This window comes from Bicyclus anynana, chromosome 27 (assembly GCF_947172395.1).
Source record: "Bicyclus anynana chromosome 27, ilBicAnyn1.1, whole genome shotgun sequence".
NCBI classification, from domain to species: domain Eukaryota; kingdom Metazoa; phylum Arthropoda; class Insecta; order Lepidoptera; family Nymphalidae; genus Bicyclus; species Bicyclus anynana.
Window position 1 is genome coordinate 4,560,078 of NC_069109.1, and position 20,645 is coordinate 4,580,722.

The 20,645-nt window shown below is 36.4% G+C and overlaps 1 protein-coding gene across 5 annotated transcripts in view; it reads right to left on the reverse strand.

The window, feature by feature from the left end:
• Positions 1–637: 637 nt before the first annotated feature.
• LOC112054185 (la-related protein 1) overlaps positions 638–20,645 on the reverse strand; it is a 93,919-nt gene continuing 73,911 nt past the window's right edge. For all 5 annotated transcript variants that reach the window (XM_052890410.1, XM_052890411.1, XM_052890409.1 and 2 more), the window contains 12 exons: positions 20,489–20,545; positions 19,888–20,016; positions 18,726–18,823; positions 17,910–18,020; positions 16,552–16,703; positions 15,851–15,959; positions 15,521–15,666; positions 13,308–13,441; positions 12,764–12,897; positions 11,555–11,646; positions 9,630–10,167; positions 638–8,456 (listed from right to left, as the gene is read on the reverse strand). In XM_052890410.1, coding sequence (XP_052746370.1) covers positions 10,094–10,167; positions 11,555–11,646; positions 12,764–12,897; positions 13,308–13,441; positions 15,521–15,666; positions 15,851–15,959; positions 16,552–16,703; positions 17,910–18,020; positions 18,726–18,823; positions 19,888–20,016; positions 20,489–20,545 — 1,236 coding nt within the window. In that variant the 3' untranslated portion in view covers positions 638–8,456; positions 9,630–10,093. The remainder of the gene's footprint in view (positions 8,457–9,629; positions 10,168–11,554; positions 11,647–12,763; positions 12,898–13,307; positions 13,442–15,520; positions 15,667–15,850; positions 15,960–16,551; positions 16,704–17,909; positions 18,021–18,725; positions 18,824–19,887; positions 20,017–20,488; positions 20,546–20,645) is intronic.

A 20,645-nucleotide genomic window follows, 5' to 3' on the forward strand; every position in this document is an offset into this window, starting at 1 on the left:
AATAACACAGTTATTTTTAAATGTTGGCACTAACACTGAAGGCACGTGTTGGCATTAGATTCTCATTCTACGGTTGGCATGAATACGCGGGAAAATTACAACCAACGTAGTCGGCAGCCATTTTATGAATTTAAAGTGGCGACATCTATATATTATTCAATGTTGCCAGCTAAAGAAAAGTACCCATTTGGTAGTTTTTAATTTTTATTTGTAATTTATTTTTAATATTTCATATTTAAATTATACTTCCAATTAAATATTACTCCAACAGTAAAATTTGAAAAGAAAAGCAATATTATACAGCAAGTCTATTAGGCTAATGAAAAAAAAAGTTTTAAAAATTTATTTTGACAGCACTTTGTCAGTAAGTAGAAATATTTCAATTACAAAAAATGACAAAGTTGTTCGCAATTAGTATTTTAGAAGCACAAACAGTGCAGTAAATTTTTAGTCACCACTTTTCAATTTATTTTAGAAGTGTTTTTTTTTTGTCATCCTTTAACATATTCGAAGCCTTTATTTAGAAGTACTTTATACTTCAGGCATTTCTTTTCCTGACTATCAATGAATGTATTAAAGTGGATAAAACAATGTTAAAACAGGCTTATTTAAGCAGTAATAAATAAAATAAAACACATCCTTTTTATTATTAATTTATTTATCAATATAATAATATGTATATAATGTATAACTTACAGCCTTAAATAGCGTCAATCGGGGGTAGTTGCATCGGAATTTTTATGACGAACCCGTTCAAATTGAAAATTGTGAAAATTTAAGAAAAAATTACACCAAATATTTCACAACGGGCGGGCGTGTCGCCTCGACCGACGCTGCCAAGCATCCTTAAAAAATGTTTTTTTTCTTAATTTTATTAACTCATCAAATACACCTAACACTATTAAACAATTCTACGCTCGCCTATATTACAACAACCAATTTTTTAATTTTTTTTTTTGCAGTTTTCAATAAACCAAAAAAATATGGGGACTAACAAAAATTAGACACTGGAAGGTACGCAAATGTTTTGCTAATTTTTTTCATTAAATTTATACAGCACTTAACATTAATAGCAAGAATTATATTTTTTTGTATCATTTTTCATTTATACGATAAATCTAAATGATTTATGCATGTTCATTTTAGCACAATGTCATCTCCTTTGGCGTTCTTACGAAAAAAATTGCAACAACTGACAAAATTATTTAACTTAAAAAAACTTAACAAAAAACACATCATAACGTCGCGCCTTTAAGTTTTTAAACGCATCATCTTTAAAAATAAAAATTTTTGGCCCAAAAAAGCTCATCGCAAATATCAATAATACCTACGCAGTTTCGATGAAATAAAAATACTACCCATTTTTTTAAAATCACAAACAGCCTAAATTTTTCGAACACATTTTTTTCTGAATTCGAAAATTAAAAAAATAATAATCTATAATACGTTTAAAAACTTGAAATCATCTTTCGCATCTCGATCGCTTCCTCAAAACTAAGCCCACCCTTATTAAATTAAAGACTACACTTAAGAAGGGACGGTCTGAGTATATTTCCGTGCTAGACGAACAATTTACCGCGATATTATGAATAAAAATAATAATAACAGTGAGTTTAAATTATTGGCTATTTGACAATACAGAAATTGGATCAAAGCAGCTTGGCAAACTTCACAATTGAGTTCCATTTCCGTTTAGTTTGATATGTTTTTGATTTTTCGTCTTAATTTTGAATGCTTATAACTAAAAATTTTTACCTAGCATCTCAACACATTCCAACTATGAATGAAAGCAAGACGAGGACATCTAGCGTTGAGAATGATTTTCAATCATTCTTCATTTAAACGTCACGTCTTCTTCTTCATAGAGTATACTAGAAAGAAGAAGAATATGTTAAGGTGTTAAGTAAAAATATTTTACATACACCGTAACTTCTTGTGCCAAAAATGGAAATCAGTCCATTTTAACACTTAATTTTGATAATTGTTCGTCTAAGGCAGCGGGTAGAAAAGAAATTTTGCGACACAGAAATCGTTAAATCATATTGTTAAATAAAAAATGACTTAGGCCGTTTTCTAAAGAGCATAACATTCATTGGGCAATGCCATGAAAGGAAATATAAGACAATAATGTCCCGTACATACGTACGTGAGAATTATAGCGATATATTTATATTTTACTTTCTTAACTAGAATGACGCACTTCAGAAAACTTCCTCTAAAATTACCAAGGATACCAACTACCCATATTTACTGCAATATCTAGCACCAAATTTTGAAAGTAATTCTTCAACTTCCTGACAATTTCATAGTTAATAAACCTATATATTGAACTAAAATACAAGTTTACTAAAAATACCTTTACCTTACCAAACTTAGTCTTACCCAATCACAACTTATTATGTTTTTCTCAGTTACAAAAATATGGTGCTAGAGCTGCATGTGTGATTTATCCGAAATAATTCACTTTATCCTACTCTTACATATCTTTAAACACTAATTGCAAAAACTATACCTACAATTTCTGTGTCATTGTAATAATAAGACAAAAATATTTTGTGTGTTATGAGTTTTTTTTTATAACAATAAAATATTAGGAACTATGCTTTATAATAAATTCATTATTAGAAGCGACCTAAGCGAAGTGCAGACGTACAATAATTATATTAAAATTTTATTTCCTAAAGTTACCAAATAGTAGAAACATGTATGTGGCGCGAATATGGCAACATTGATAGAGGTTTTCATAATGTCTCTATGCTAAGATATATTTTAAATGAAACAGTCCATTTTACGTGCTAAATTATTGCTCTTTCGTTATTAAAAATAAAGCTTATTATGCATTTGGATGTAGATAGAATAAGCTTTTTCAAAATTCAATTTAGTAGTTCATTTGAAGTTATAATTTATAACTAATTTCTTTTTTGTGTATATACCCCGATATCGATATCCGCGCTACATACCCGATTATTTCAAAAAAATCGTACTTACAAACTAGAAAAAATTAAAAAGAAGAAACACACCTTATTAACTCTCTTTTTTATATTTAATGCAATATACAAATTAAGAACTGCTTTTTGCGAAAATCAAATCATCCAAATCAAATCGAAAAAAAATATCTCCATATCTATATTCTCCACATATTTTCCCCGCCAAAAAAATTGTAATTATAGTAGTTTTAATCAAAATTTTTATTTATCTACATTAATGTAACTTATTTGTTTGTTTATTATTTATAAATCAACCAATAAAATCATATTCATAGATTTTAACTTTTACAATATCAACCGAAAATTCACATATCTTTATGCAAGTATAGGGCAAAGAAGAACCTTTAGGGTCAGTTTTACCATCCTCTGATAGGTGAAAAATAGTTTGACAAAGACAAAAATTATAACTAAGCTATTAGACACTCAAAAGGTGGTGAATTTAGTCACCCAAAACTGAAATTCCAAAAAGCGCATATGTCAATGACCAGAACAATAAAAAAAGAACCTCAAATGTTGCAGTAACAAATTTTTTACATTAACATACGGAATAAAAAAATAATTGGGGCGCTCCTAATCAAATGTTTATACTTCTAGACAAATAATAATTTATTTGGAAGAACAATCAACTTTTCATGATTCATGTGACAAGTGATAGCACTGTTTGTAGTCTGATAATTTATTTTATACCTATATTATAGATTCAGTTGAGTTTAGCGATTTACATGTATCATAAAAACAATTACAATACTTTTGGCGGGAAAAAGAACAACATTTAATTCCATAATTCTAATTCGATGATTCAAGATCTATACGTAGTAACAATGTTTGTAAAAAAATTCATTTTTTTTTATATATTTTTGAGTTTACACTTAATTGGGAGGCTATATTGTCTACTACTAAATAGTGATAATAATTATAGACAAACCAGATAAATGAGCCCCCACCTGTGCTCTTTGCTCTGTTACCTCTCTAGCTCCCTTCTGTTACTATGCATTTCTGTTACCTTACTCTCTCCTTAAACTGCACCCCTGTAACTCACAGGCGAGACTCACAACGGTTGTCTGAAGTCAACTAATTTTAGCTTAATTTTTTTTTGGATTTAATTCGAATAATTTAATCATCCACTGCGCCCGCAACCTCAATCTCGTCCACAATACAAATACAGTTTAACGATTGTATTGAGCAAGTTAGTGTTTTTTTTTTATATTATTATATATTTATATAGTTACAACGAAATAGAGAAAAAAAATAAAAATAGAAATAAAAGGTAGTCTTCATATTTAGTATATTTTGAGAATTTATGTTTTTTTTAATACACATTTATTTTGTTATATTATATACGGTATTTTTTACACGTTAGTACACATAATATTATTGTTTATGTGACGACTTTTCCTAAAGTTAGTGACATCAAAATTTCTCAAGACAGTTTTAAGTGAAAAAATTCAAAGGTCAAAATTAAAATAATTTTGTATTACTGTTTTGTTATAAGAATATTATAAGCTTGCATAAATAAATGCCCAAACATATTTGACATGTGCAAACCTAAGTGCCCACAAATACATGTGGGTGGCCAGTATATGTGTCCAAATGTATTTTACTGTCAATTTCATTCTTGGGGGCCACTATGTATATTAAACAAATTTTTGAATATCAATAAATAATGCAAAAGAGATCTATTTAAGTTTTCTTCTAGTGTAACTAATCTGAATTTAAGTTTATTTTATATATTTCCTCTATTTCAATATGAATGGGCAGATTATTAAAAATTAGGTAATTAATTATGTTAACATGCTCTTTCATTAAGGATCTATGCCAATTTGATGTACAATGTATATGATATACATTACATAATTAAACTACACTAATACCTCAATGAAATAAAATGAAACATATCAACTAAAACTTATATTCATATCAATTTTGTTCATACCATAATATATTTATGCTCGTAAAATTTCAAAATGCACTAAATACGAATATTTTTTGCTAATCGTCTAGTCAAATGCCGGATTTATATTTAAATTATTAAATCTAAGAAAATAAGTGACATGTTATATGGGTATTTTTGATTGAAACAAATATGGACCTAACTGTCGCAAATCCTGCCGAAGCCATTCAAACCTAGCTCGGTGTCTTTATAAGCAGTAGGTAGAAAAGGCGAGAGCAGTTGCAAATTTCAAAATTAATTTATTTGAAGTAGGCTTACTTATAAATTGAAATATCTATAAGACAAGCCTAGCGACCAATTTTTTCAAATCCACATCTAAATATATATTCATTGAAAATATTTCTGGCAGCCCAAATAATTGCGACAGCGGTGTACACGTATTTTGTATAATAGAGGCAAACGCAGCAACAAATCTCCATTGAGCATTTCATTAATGCTAATCTCAAAGGGTCCAGTACCAACCAAGCGATCGTTAGTCATCATTTTTTTAAACTAAAAAATAGATTAGGTATGTGTTATGATCAAACAACATTTAGAAAATTTCATATTTAAAGGCATTTTTGAAATAATAATGCGAAGAAACTTTGCAAAATATTTCACTGTCTACCGTGTAATCAAATGAATGGCCATATTAGTTTCAATCAATAAAAAAAAATAGTAAATTTGTGTGATCGGTTGTGTCATCATAATCATACATTGACTATAATAAGTGGCAGTATTGAAAAGCGGACTTACATTATTGTTAGATTTATTAAAATCTTATCACATTTCATTGAGTACTTTTAAGACAAGATAATCTTTTGAGGCTTGAGGCAGGAATCCAAAACCTTGACGCCAGTTAAAAAAAAATAACAAATTGGCGGTTATTGAATGTAGGAGCAGTTAATCAAACAATGGAGTCGCTCGTTCTCCCATATGTTATGACTTCAAAATCTGTTTATGTTCGAACTGTTATCTTTATTTATTACATTTTTGTAAAAAATATTTGTTAACCACTAAAAGAATATGTCCTTTGATCGATTTCAAGCCACAAACTGCAATCTGAAATACTGTTGGTAAGTAAATACGTGCTCTGAGTGATAAAACTTGAATAATAATAATCAATAAGCGAAGTCCGAAGTACGCAGTCAAAATACACCATTAAAACAATTTTACATGCACAAAAATTACATAGTGCTACCCAAAAGGAAAGGTCAACTTTTTACAATTTTTCTACAAAATATGCATACTAGAGCCAGTCTTTGCGACGTTTCAACGCCTAAACGAAGTGATTTTATTTAACAATTTCACTATTTTTTTAATTAAACTGAAATTCATATTCTATAATTTCATTTACTTATATAATTAAACATGGTAATAATCAAACGTTTTGATTTGACCGACAGCATTATAAAATGGTGATAACAAAAATAATAAGAACAGTGTCTTGGTCACCTGACAAACAAAAATGTTTTAATTTTATTCTTAATAGTTCATAATAATTAATTAATATTTTTTCAGTTTAATTTAACTGCTTAATCTTGGCAGTCTGATGATATCCACAAACATTTTTGCATGTCATAATTTCTAATGACTAGTAACTTCATAGTACAGAATACGAATTTCAGTTTTCAGAAAGCAGATGTATTAATTTATTAACAAATGTACAATTTTTAATTTTAATTTTTTCATACTATAATTTTTTTTTATAAAAAAATCCTCGAGATCCACACGTCTTTGAAGGTACTACAATTCCAATTAAATGAAAGAGCCAGATGTACACTGTACATGTATCGACAGCTCAATCAGTGTGTAGTCAGTAAGAGACAACACTTTATAACATATTACAGTTTGCACTAGCCAATTCTACTGACAGACGAATAATCTAACCCAGTGAATAAGACCCACAAGAAAAGTGAAAAGTTTTTATGACATTAATTTTACTTAGAAAGTATAGATCTATAAGCACGCAATATTTCTCAATAATGTAATAATTTTTCAACATTCTATGTTTTTTTTTTAAATTCAAAATAAGTGCCCAAACCAGTTACAAAAAAATAAGTGCCCACAATTATTTGAAACAGTGTTATTTTTCAATAAACCAAAAAAAAAATAATGTAAACTACACACTGATTTTAGAGTGTACTAGTTATTTCGTATTTTTTTAGAGTTGAATGCACTTTACTTAACAATATTAATTTATTTTGGCAACATATTTCATATATTAAAACGTAATCCTGATATTTAAGCACTTAGCAAATAAAAAATTACATCAAACTATGAAATTATATAAAATCTATATGTTGTTTTTTTTTAACTATTCTCTACTAATGAGGAATCTTATAGACTTTTATTACTTTTATTTATACGAGATTTTTAGTTTTGAACATTCCATAGAGGAGAAACAAGCTTTCAAATTATCAATGTACATTATCTGAAAAATATGCAAAATTTAAGTTTAAATGCCTTAGAGATTTAACTTAGAACGTGCCAAAACATTAAAATTACCTATCTAGTCTTATTTTTTAACAGATTTGTACCCCAAATCCAATAGTCCTACCTAGTGTTTTTTTTTTAAACTAACTGCTTTCACAGCCCTAGTTCATGGTCTCCACTAATGTAAATTGCCAACATGAAAAAAAATACGAAATAAGCTTTCGGCTATGACTCGATTGTATACAGTGTTGCCACTTTATTACCTTAAATTTCTACCAAAAAGCACTATCTAAACAAACCTTACCAATTAAGTATTTTATTCATACAACACCAGAGCTCCGAGAGAGGTTATGCGTGAAACAACTTCATATAAACGAAAAAAATAAAAAATCAACTTTGTAGATGTTAAATAATACAAATGACATCACAATTTCAAATTATTATAATGTTACAAATTGTCTTAATTGTAACTGCTACAGATTCTATATATCTGGGAAGATTTAGCTAATCCGTAAATTGTTCAAACCAAACAAAAAAATTATTTATCAAAATCATGTGAGATATGGAAAAATAAATAAAAAAATAGTGTTTCACAATTGTGATAAGATAAAGAGATAAACATTTTGCCACTTAATTTTGCTTGATATCTTTATATAAGTGTAATTTTTACAGAAACAACTGATTCTACCACACACAATGAAGAGTTGCCAGATGTAAAATAAAAATCTACCAATTTCACAAAAGAAAAAACAAGAAATGGCAAAATCTATTACAATAATTGGAAGTCGTTTCACGATAATAATTTACAAATCAAATGAAACCTAACTCGAAACTCGGGAATATATTTTTTTAGGCTAAAATTGTGTCACTATTTTGTTACAAGTGAATGGTTTTACAATGTAGTTTATTTTACATGTCAAAAATATATATTATGAATACATATTACATTAGTGTTATGTTATTTTTAAAGTTATATAATATATATATGTGATATATGTAACATAACATAGTGGTGTTACATACATATATTTTGCTTAGGCTAAATTATTCGTGAACGCTTATAACTGCATAGCATTTCATTGCTTATTGTCGATGCATGCAAGCTGGAACAAAGAAAAAACAAACAATTATTTTTTATTTAACCTAATTAATAAGGTGCTGAAAAGGCAACGCCAGTGTTGGTCGACCCCCTAGGTTTAGGTGGTCAGAGGTCATTAAGCGGGTTGCATAGAGCCCTGCTGGATGCTGACGGCTCGAGACCATTACATTTGTAATTCACATAGTTTTGCAATGAGTATAATTTTAACAAACTTATAAAAGTTAAAGGAGATGGTCCATTTCAGGTCCACTCTTGTACCCTGTATCATTAAAATTAAAAAAAATACAAGGATATTATCTATAAATCTAAATAAGTGAGTAAGTAAAAATAAATAAAAAGAAATAAATAAAATTAAAACACAACTTTTTGAATTGTATCAAGATGGCGCCCTATAGCAACTATGACATGACGATTGCCAGCAAACGTCATCCCGACTACTGTATTGAAAACGTCATCCCGACTACTGCATTGAAAACGTCATCCCGACTACTGCATTGAAAACGTCATCCCGACTACTGCATTGAAAACGTCATCAACCAGCTATTATCTACTATATAAAAATAAGTCGGGTTTTCCTTCCTGACGTTATAACTCCAGAACGCACGAACCGATTTCCACGGTAGGGTAGGGGTAAGGTAGGGGTAGGGTAGAGGTAGTTGAAAGGTTACATCGAGTTTCACGCGGACGAAGTCGCAGGCGTCCGCTAGCTTCCTATAATAGTGTTGCATTTCTTGGGAGAGAATGAATATTATTTCAAAAGAATCTCCGGATTTTTTGAACCGATTTTAATAATTCGATCACCAATAGAAAACTATTTCATTGTCTTTTTTTTATTCTTTACAAGTTTGCCTTTGACGACAATCTCACCTGATGGTAAGTGATGATACAGTCTAAGATGGAAGCGGGCTAACTTGTTAGGAGGAGGATGAAAATCCACACTCCCTTCGGTTACTACACGACATCGTATCGGAACGCTAAACGTCTTTGCCGGAGAGTGGTAACTAATCACACCCAAAGCCGTGTTATGTTATTAAATAGCTTGGCTGTACGTCTTTGACTAGCCACGGCCCAAGCCTCCCACCAGTCAGTCTATATTTTATCTCCGTATTTCCACGGGAACCGGAACTACGCGCGCGGTATTTGTTAGTATTAAACAAAATGACATGTAATATCTCACCTAGGCTTCACATATGAACAAAGCCAGCAATCCGGGCGGCGGCACATCCCAAAACCGGCGACCGGTCACAGCCACGCGGCATCCGGTCACAAAACCGTCCGCCGACCGGTCACGCATTGGCCGCAAACCGGTCGCAGACCGGTCGCTGACCGGTCACAAAACAGGTCACACTAAGATAACTATATCACACACTTTAAAACTGCACCACACTTCCACAAATTGTTTCATAAGTTTATAATTTTTTTTTTCTTCATATACGCTGTAGGATATTTTATTTATTTATTTATATTTATAATAGTAATTATATATAAAATGCACTTTTTTTTCTTTTCTCACCATTTTTTTTTATTCGTTTTTAAGTAATTTAACCACATGCACAGAGATAGTCTGTTTGTTTTTTATATATTTATGTACAAGTGTTTGTTTCTTGGGATTTGTTTTTTTTTTTTTTTTATATATTGCGTCTATTGTGTCTTTGTAGCCACTGGCGTCGTCAGTTCGGTTGGGGCCGCGTCGGCTTTCGTTTTCTGCTGTTTCGCTGCAAAAAAAATATATCATGTAAAAAATAAATCATGGAAAAAATATATCTTGTAAAAATACATCATGGCAAAAACACATCACGAAAAAAATACATTGAGTAAAAAATATATCTTGTAAAAATACACCATGTAAAAATGCATCATGGAAAAAATACAATGAGTAAAAAACACATTTTGTAAAAATACATCATAAGAAAATACATCTTGTACATACATACGTCATACATCCACTAAAAATACATCATGGAAAAAATGCATGAATTAAAAAATATATCATTTAGAAAATTGAGTAAACAATTCTTGTAAAAATACATTAAGTAAGAAAATACATATTGTAAAAAACACATTTGGTAAAAATACATCTTATAAAAATAATACAGCTAGTAAAAATACATCATATAAATTAATTTTACTATTTGTTTCATTGCGTTATTTTACATATAAAATTACTAAAACAATGATAAAAAAATATGGTTATCAAGGTTAGGGCGGCAGTTACTTTAATATATGACCGTGTAGTATCCTTCGTCTTAAACGGAAATCCAATATAATAATACCCAATGTGTATCATCCATTAGTATAACTAAAAAAAAAAAAAAACAAAATACAATTCAAAGAGTTACGATTGTAACAAACTTTCAAAAATCGATTATTTTAAAACATCCTGTATACAAAACAATGACTTCATACTTACGAAACAGAATTAACGAGAATGTTCAAATTTTTACATATTTTTTTTTTTATTTTTTGCTAATGTGTGAATTAGATTGAGGTCACTTTTAATAGTCTTGTTAAGTTCAAATTGTTGACGGGTTTCTTGTATTGGACTAATTAATGTCGGGGCGACTCACAGACGGTGATACTAACTTTCCTCGATCACAAGTGGTATTAACATTCATTATCAATTTGTTGAATTGTTATTTTTGTTGTAATTTGTAAATTGTGTCTCATCTGTAATTTTGTTAATAATTATATAAAATTATAATGTATAATGTATATTTATAGCACGGGAAGACGAATTGGGCAACTGTAATGTCTTCTCGAGTACAGTTTAAGTAAATAAATAAATTGTTTATGTTATTGTGGAGGAGAAGTATCAATGTTGGTATAAATAAAAGGGTATTTGATGACTTGAGCTCAGTTGTTTGTTAGGCAGCGTAGACGCCGTCACGCTGCCAGTCGCGTTAGTAATTTTGTGCAATAATGTTATGCATGTTAGGCATGGAGAACAAGTCGGACAGGAAAAGTGAGTGTTTATGCATTCTGAAAGGATCTTTTAAACCTACCCCCAAGGTCACAAGTCCTGGGACCTGCTCGATGTGTTTGCTCTACCACAAAATAATGGTACAATCACTGTCGCTACTACCCGTCACAATATGTACTTACGTCTGGGCCGCGAGTTGGCTATGACGCTCTGCGAGCCGCAGGAGCCCGCGCGTCCACGGTTGTTGGTGTTGCCGGGATTGCCGCTGGGGCGACTGTGGATAAGCATTTCATATAAGACAGGGTTTCTCGATGTGGGTTTCGCGAACCCCTAGGTCTTCGCACTTTTTTTTCATTTTTTTTATTCTCTACAAGTTAGCCCTCGACTAAAATCTCACCTGATGGTAAGTGATGATGCAATCTAAGATGAAAGCGGGCTAACTTGTTAGGAGTAGGATGAAATCCACACTTCTTTCGGTTTCTACACGATATCGTACCGGAACGCTAAGTCGCTTGGCGGTACGTCTTTGTCGGTAGGGTGGTAACTAGCCATGGCTGAAGTGTCCCACCAGCCAGACCTGGACCAATTAAAAAACCTCAATCGGCCCAGCCGGAGATCGAACCCAGGACCTCCGTCTTGTAAATCCACCGCGCACACCACTGCGCCACGATTGCCTGCCTGCGTTCAAATAATATTAGTTAACTAGCAGACGCCCGCGACTTTCGTCCTTTCTTAGACCTCTTTAATCCAGCCCTTACAGTAGTATCGCTGTAAAAATGGAGTAACTTCTCCCGTTTCCCCAACATTTCCCTTCACTGCTCTGCTCCTATTGATCGTAGCGTGATGAAAAGTATAACCTGCCCAGGAGTATGAAGAATAATTGTACCAAGTTAAAATCCGTCGAGTAGTTTTTGTATCTATAACGAACATACAGACAGACCAACAAAAATTTCACTGATTGCATTTTTGGCATCAGTATCGATCACTAAACACCCCCTGATAGTTATTTCGGAAATATATTTCATGTATAGAATAGACCTCTCTACAGATTTATTATAAGTATAGATAATACAAATAAATGCATAATTGTTAAGTCCGAGAATAAAATTCTTATGTATTTTTCATACCCCTAAGTTACAAAGGTGGTAGACGCCGATTTATTTTTTATATAAAACAACGTATACTTTTCAGTACTTTACTCTGGTGCGTTACGAGGTTTTTTGACCTCATACTAAACTTTATGCAGTGTGGCACGAGGTCAATTGACCTCGTAACTATTGGATATGCTGAGCTTACGAGGTCAATTGACCTCGTAACGCTTGGATATGTTGCACTTACGAGGTCAATTGACCTCGTACCGCAGCGCACGTGTCAATAACTGAAGGACTCACGTGAAGTTGTTCCTATACGCCTGTTGTGTCCGCTCGCTCTCTGACACCGATCTGTGTCTGTCGTAAGGCCTGGCGTGGGGCCCGCGGCCCGGGCCAGTCGGGCCTTGCGAGGCCAGCATCTCGTTTAGCTGAGGCTGTAAATGCAAAAGAATATAAAAATCAAAATTAAATTTTAATATTATTATTATTTACAAATTACCCCTTGACTAAAATCTAACCTTATGGTAAGTGATGATGCAGTCTAAGATGGAAGCGGGCTTGTTAGGAGGAGGATGATAATCCACACCCCTTTCGGTTTCTACACGACATCGTACCGCTAAATCGCTTGGCGGTACGTCTTTGCCGGTAGGGTGGTAACTAGCCACAGCCGAAGCCTCCCACCAGCCAGACCGGGACCAATTAAGAAAACCTCAAACGGCCCAGCGGGGAATCGAACCCAGGACCTCCGTTTTGTAAATCCACCTGCATCATCACTTGCCATCAGGTGAGATTGTAGTCAAGGGCTAACTTGTACAAAGTAGAATTTAAAAAAAAAATTACTAACCTCCAAAACCCTGAAGTCTTCGATACTCTTGAAGTTGGCGAGGTGCGCCTGCAACTTCGGCTCCACCTGCAGCGCCGCTGCGTGCTTGTAATATTTGAGGAACGCCCAGAACTTCTCAATTCCATATAGCTGACCTGCAAAAGCATAACACAGTTTATATAATGATTTATTTATTTTGCTATCATCCGCGAAAATTCGGCGAACCCATGCGACAACGTCACCCAGGTCCGACAAAATACTCTCTACGTACGTTTCACCCCGAAACCGGAGCATCCTCAGGAGATGTTGACTCTACAACGTGCAATTGCAAAGTCTTTGCAATATGTAGAGTCAACATCTCCTGAGGATGCTCCGGTTTCGGGGTGAAACGTACGTAGAGAGAGAGTATTTTGTCGGACCTGGGTGACGTTGTCGCATGGGTTCGCCGAATTTTCGCGGATGATAGCAAAATAAATAAATCATTATATAATCATGATGAACTTCCGCAAAGTAACGCCTGCTTCTATCCAATACATAACACAGATTTAATGTCACTCACAAATAACATGGCTTTCTAGTGGTAAAAGAATTTTCAGAAGGCACGGCTCTACCGTGAACATTTTTGTTCTTATGCATTTATCTATTTCAATCTGAAATATTTTCTTGTTTCGTTCTTTTTAGACCCCTTTTTACGTAGTCGGGTTATAGTTTTTAAACATTATTTTTTACTATCGATGTTGAAGGAATCGATTCTTTTTAAATATTGCTTTTATATTTACTCTACCATACCCCTTCCCCAGTGGCGTGCATTTCATAGATGCAAAAAAGCATTGCCCTTAAGGACTCGATACAAACTTATTTTGGACCACAGGATACATAGTTGGACAAGTAATTTTTCAATTTATTACATATAGTGCATACTAGTTAAAAACCTCATGCACGCCACTGCCCTTCCGCTATCCTACCCTACCTCTAACATATCCCTCTTATCAAATTTCAGTTATAAGCATCTTGATATGGATGAGTGATTATGAACCTTATAGTCTCTGGTAATAAAGATCTCCGTAACAATACTATAGATATAAACGCGTTAGATCGTTGATCTTATACATTGACAGAGGGGTAACGTCTAGCGAGTCAGGTCCATATCCAATTGGTCCGAGGCTAAGTCTAGTTATCTACGAACAGCTCACCCTTCTCGTAGTCAGCGAGCGTCTCCTGCTGGAAGTGCTGGTACAGCTCGGGGCGGAACTTCCTCTCCTTGACAGAGGAGTATCGTCTAGCGAGTCAGGTCCACATCTAATTGGTCCGAGGCTACGTCTAGTATCTATGAACAGCTCACCCTTCTCGTAATCAGCGAGCGTCGCCTGCTGGAAGTGCTGGTAGAGCTCGGGGCGGAACTTCCTCTCCTTGACAGAGGAGTATCGTCTAGCGAGTCAGGTCCACATCTAATTGGTCCGAGGCTACGTCTAGTTATCTACGAACAGCTCACCCTTCTCGTAATCAGCGAGCGTCTCCTGCTGGAAGTGCTGGTAGAGCTCGGGGCGGAACTTCCTCTCCTTGACAGAGGAGTATCGTCTAGCGAGTCAGGTCCACATCTAACTGGTCCGAGGCTACGTCTAGTTATCAATGAATAGCTCACCCTTCTCGTAATCAGCGAGCGTCTCCTGCTGGAAGTGCTGGTAGAGCTCGGGGCTTCCACTTCTCGACAGAGGTATCGTCTAGCGAGTCAGGTCCACATCTAATTGGTCCGAGGCTACGTCTAGTTATCTATGAACAGCTCACCCTTCTCGTAATCAGCGAGCGTCTCCTGCTGGAAGTGCTGGTACAGCTCGGGGCGGAACTTCCACTCCTCGACAGAGGGGTAACGTCTAGCGAGTCAGGTCCACATCTAATTGGTCCGAGGCTACGTCTAGTTATCTATGAACAGCTCACCCTTCTCGTAATCAGCGAGCGTCTCCTGCTGGAAGTGCTGGTACAGCTCGGGGCGGAACTTCCACTCCTCGACAGAGGGGTAACGTCTAGCGAGTCAGGTCCACATCTAATTGGTCCGAGGCTACGTCTAGTTATCTATGAACAGCTCACCCTTCTCGTAATCAGCGAGCGTCTCCTGCTGGAAGTGCTGGTACAGCTCGGGGCGGAACTTCCACTCCTCGACAGAGGGGTAACGTCTAGCGAGTCAGGTCCACATCTAATTGGTCCGAGGCTACGTCTAGTATCTATGAACAGCTCACCCTTCTCGTAATCAGCGAGCGTCTCCTGCTGGAAGTGCTGGTAGAGCTCGGGGCGGAACTTCCTCTCCAGGCCGTAGGAGTAGAAGCGGAACAGGCACTCCAGCCCGTAGCGGAACCCTGCCGCCGCGTCTTCGTTGGCCAGCGTCCTGTAATACAGAGGAGAATGGTTCAAATCTACACTTTTAGCAGACTCAGAAGTGGATTACAATAATAAGAAAACCAATGTCGAACAAAGGTTATACAATACACCGTCAAACAATGGACATATACAATACACCGTGAATTAGTAGGAAGTAGGATTTACTCGCCTTTCGAACACGGTGCACTCACCTGAACTCGTTGTACATGTTCCTGTTGAAGTGGTCCCGGAGGAAGAACGACCAGAACCGGAACAGAGTGTTCATCTCCTGAGACTGACCGATGCCCAGCTTCTTGCGCTCTGTGGGAAACAAATACAGGATATTATTTATATCTCACTAACTGTGAGTGGTTGCTCTTGGTGGTTGACTTGGTCGCTAACTATGTTAGGAGTGTCTCTGCGTGATCGAATCAGAAATGAGGAGATCCGCAGAAGAACCAAAGTCGCCGACATAGCTCAACGAGTTGCGAAGCTGAAGTGGCAATGGGCGGGGCACATAGTTCGAAGAGCCGACGGACGTTGGGGTCCCAAAGTGCTCTTATGTTCAACTGCCGCGCTCGAGGAACTGCAAAAATCCCCTCTTTGGCTCCCCTACTGTAAAGAGGTAAAAGGGGAATGCCCACGGACCAATACAACGTCGGCCCAGGGAACCCAGGTGATGATAATATGATGTAAAAATAACGATCTGGTTAAAGAATTGGCTTAATGAAAGTATTGTTACAAGTTTTTCGATTACAGGTGGTATTAACATTCATAATTTATGTTATTGTAGAGGGAAGCTATCAGTGTTGGTATAAATAATAGGGTATTTGATGACTTGAGCTCAGTTGTTTGTTAGGCGGCGAAGACACCGTCACGCTGCCAGTCTGCCTGCGGTTACCTTCAGACGTACCTTTCAGACACCTGGAGTAGTACTTGTGGTACGCCTGCTGCGTGAAGTGGTTCTCGCGGAGCAGGCCGTGGCTGGGGTGGTGGAACACCGGCAGCGACTGCGGCACGGAGCCGCAGGACGAGCCCAGCGTTGGCGACGTGCCCAGCGAAGAGCTGCACAGTATCATTCATTTCATTAAGCACGTTCACTACGGGACGAGGTCAATTGACCTCGTAGGTAACTATCACGTCTTCAAGAGGTACGAGGTCGATTAACCTCGTATCGCAACACTGATTGTTCTAGTACGAGGTCAAAAAACCTCGTACCACACCAAGTACAGAAAAATCAGTTAAATTTTAATTGTTTTAAATTTTAATTATTTAAAAATTTTAATAATAATATAATAAATATACTTAAACAATACACATCACTATCTAGCCCCAAAGTAAGCATACAGAGTAGCTTGTGTTATGGGTACTAAGATAGTTGATATTATAATATTAATATACAATTATATACTACATATAAATACTTATATAATGTATAAATACACACAGACACTGGAAAACACCCATGCTGATCACACAAATATTTTCCAGTTGTGAGAATCGAACCCACGGCCGTGGATGCAGAAAGCAGGATCACTACCCACTGCGCCACACGGCCGTCAAAATAATTAATTTTATATTTTAATAATTTTAAATTTTCAACATTAAATTAATTAAGTTTTAATTAAATTAATGGGAAATACGAAAAAATACATTTCCTTGAAATATGAAAAAAAAAAACATTTATTTCGTAATTTACTCAATTAAATTTTCAAGGATCACCATATAATCCTTGAAAAATCATCGTGGCGAATTCATTGAATGGGGGGAGGGGGAATATTAAGGTCTCATACTTGGTGGAGGTACTCAACAACGTGCAAGGTACACTCCCTTATGTTCATCTGCCGCGATCGAGTAACTGCAAAAATCCCCCCTTCGGCTCCCCTACTATTATGAACCGAACCTAATATTATGTCACCGTACCCATGCTATCTGAAAAAACACTTTTGATTTGATCAACCCATAATCATCTCACTGCTGAGCTCGAGTCTCCTCTCAGAATGAGAGGGGTTAGGCCAATAGTCCACCACGCTGGCTCAATGCGGATTGGCAGACTTCACACACGCAGAGAATTGAGAAAATTCTCTGGTATGCAGATTTCCTCACAATGTTTTCCTTCACCGATTGAGACACGTGATATTTAATTACTTAAAATGCACACAACTGAAAAGTTGGAGGTGCATGCCTCGGACCGGATCGGAAACCACACCTTCCGGAATCGGAGGCTATCTGAATAAACACTTTAGGTAATAATAATAAAGTGAATCTAACCCGGCACTGTCCCGGTGCTGCCGTTTGTGCTCGCGCGAGTCCATAATCCATCCCACGTGGTGTTCCACGGGAGGGTTGAGGCTGTGGCGGGTTTTGTGCTTTCTGCTGCTTCTGTGGACATTAAAAGAGAAGTAAAAATTAAAAAAAAAATACGTGTGGCACTCGGAGACTGCTGTGGTAAAGTTATTGCATACCATTGTTTATCAACTTATGCAATTATAATTAATATTTATTTATTTTATGTATGCACTAGCTGACGGCGCGCGGTTTTACCCACGTGGTTCCCGTTCCCGTCGGAATACGGGGATAAAATATAGCCTATAGCCTTCCTCGATAAATGGACTATCGAACACTGAAAGAATTTTTCAAATCGGACCAGTAGTTCCTGAGATTAGCGCGTTCAATCAAACAAACAAAAAACTCTTCAGCTTTATAATATTAGTATAGATTATTGTTTTTTCTAAAAGAATAAATAAATAAAAAATGTTTTCAAATATCAGGAACTACTGGTCCGATTTGAAAAATTATTTCAGTGTTAGATAGCCCATTTATCGAGGAAGGCTAAAGGCTATATCAGCTAGTCATTGATACGGTTGATACGGCGATTTAGCAACACCCCTGTATACTATAAGTCGGACCCTGTACACTATAGTAGATGACACTCCCATAATATGTGAGCGACGGGGGGAAAGACTGCGTGGGTGCGAAATCGAGCGTACGGGGAAGTGGTGTGGGTTTTATCGCTACACGCCATCGGTAGTGTTACGAACGAAGTTGCCATGCTATATATATATATACATAGTAGATGTGACTCACATGACGTCCGTCGCGTGCGGGTCCTTGTTAGCGGCATAGAAGCACGCCGTGCGCCGCGGCCGCTTCGCCTTGCCGCCCGCCTCCGCTGGCTGCTCCACCTGATGGCGAGTGAACACGTCTTACTCAGTACCGGCCATAGAGGAATTAGAAAATGGAGATGCATCGCACTCAAATTCACAAACAAAATTGTCTGTCGTTTTTTGAGGGGGACGAGGTAAACTCACACATCGAAAATATTTAACACCATTCAAAATATTCTATGTCCATACACTACACACAACTATAAATTTGATTCGCCATACACACACGCGTAATTTTTACACAGACTTACAAACACATCGCTTAGACTATCCACAGATTAAATACATAGAATATTCGATTAATAATCGATTTTTGGCTGTTCCGTCAAAAGAATCGATTCTTTTTAGAAATTTTTATTACAAATTTGATAAAATTAGGGTATAAATACTTTCAAATGAAACGTTACTCCATCTTTTACTAAACTACAAGTTTTTGGCCGTTTTTTATACCATTTAACTACACAAACCGGCATTTTTAGGGAGCTCTTTACTCGACGAAAACTATTACAACAATGAAACATCGATTCTATAGCAAGAGTTTTTATAAACGCGTTAGATCATAGATTTTTGATCTTTGCAAGAGGGGTAACGGTTAGCGAGGCAGGTCCTGTTATTTAACGGTCTAAGGTACCGGCCGATGGACGTCAACTGCTGGACATTTTTTTTTATTCTCTACAGGTTAGCCCTTGACTACAATCTTCTCACCGCTACAATCCATAAGTGACGATGCAATCTAAAATGGAAGCGGGCTAACTTGTTAGGAGTAAGATGAAAATCTACACCCCTTTCGGTTTCTACACGAACATCATACCGGAACGTTAAATCGCTTGGCGGTATGTCTTTGTCGATAGGGTAACTAACCAAGCCGAAGCCTCTCACCAGCCAGACCTGGACCAATTAAGAAAAGCTCAATCGGCCCAGCCGGGGATTGAACCCAGGACCACCGTCTTGTAAATCCACCGCGCAGACCACTGCGCCACGGAAGCCGTCATAATCAGCAGGATCAGGCAGTTGGATCAGCACCAAATGGACCAACGCACAACAGCCAGCACCTGGTGGTCGCTCTAGGGCTTCGCACTCACCGGTTGGGGCCGCGGCGGTGGCGGCGGGGGCTCCGTGGGGTTCTGGTGGCGCTCCGTGGGCGCCGCCGCCTCGAACTGCTCCCGGCTGATCACCGACACCGTGCGGTACTGCGGCGTACTGCTGTACGACTGGAACGTAACAATGCATGAGGGAGTTAGAGAGGGGTGCCGATCGGTTGGCGGGAACGACTTGCGATATAAGGCGCTTGTCGTTTGATGCTCAGTATGCTCGTGGCGTTCGAGCCGTCAACATTTCTTGTTGTGTAATACTTTATGGGTTAAGTTAAGAACATAACTTATATAAAAAATGAGACGGATATGAGTAGGGAGTTAGAGAGGGGTGCCGATCGGTTGGCGGGAAGTACTTGTAATATAAGGCGCCTGTCGTTAGGCCGGCTTCAATATGCTCGTGGCGTTCGAGCCGTCTACATTTTTTTTATATTTATTCTTTACAAAATAGCCCTTTACTACAATCCCACCTGATGGTAAGTGATGATGCAATCTAAGATGGAATTGGGTGGTAACTAGCCACGACGAACCAGCCGAAATTCCGACATTTCTTGTTATGTAATTCTTTATTTAAAAAAAAACCTCAACTTACCGAAGAACCTTCGTTCCACAAATCCTCTTCATAGCGTCTGAGTCCGTCAGTTATCACCTGGCAACAAACATTCAAGGTCATGTCATTATCAAGCCAAATTCGGCTCATTGCTGAGCTCGAGTTTCCTCTCAGAATGAGAGGGGTTAGGCCAATAGTC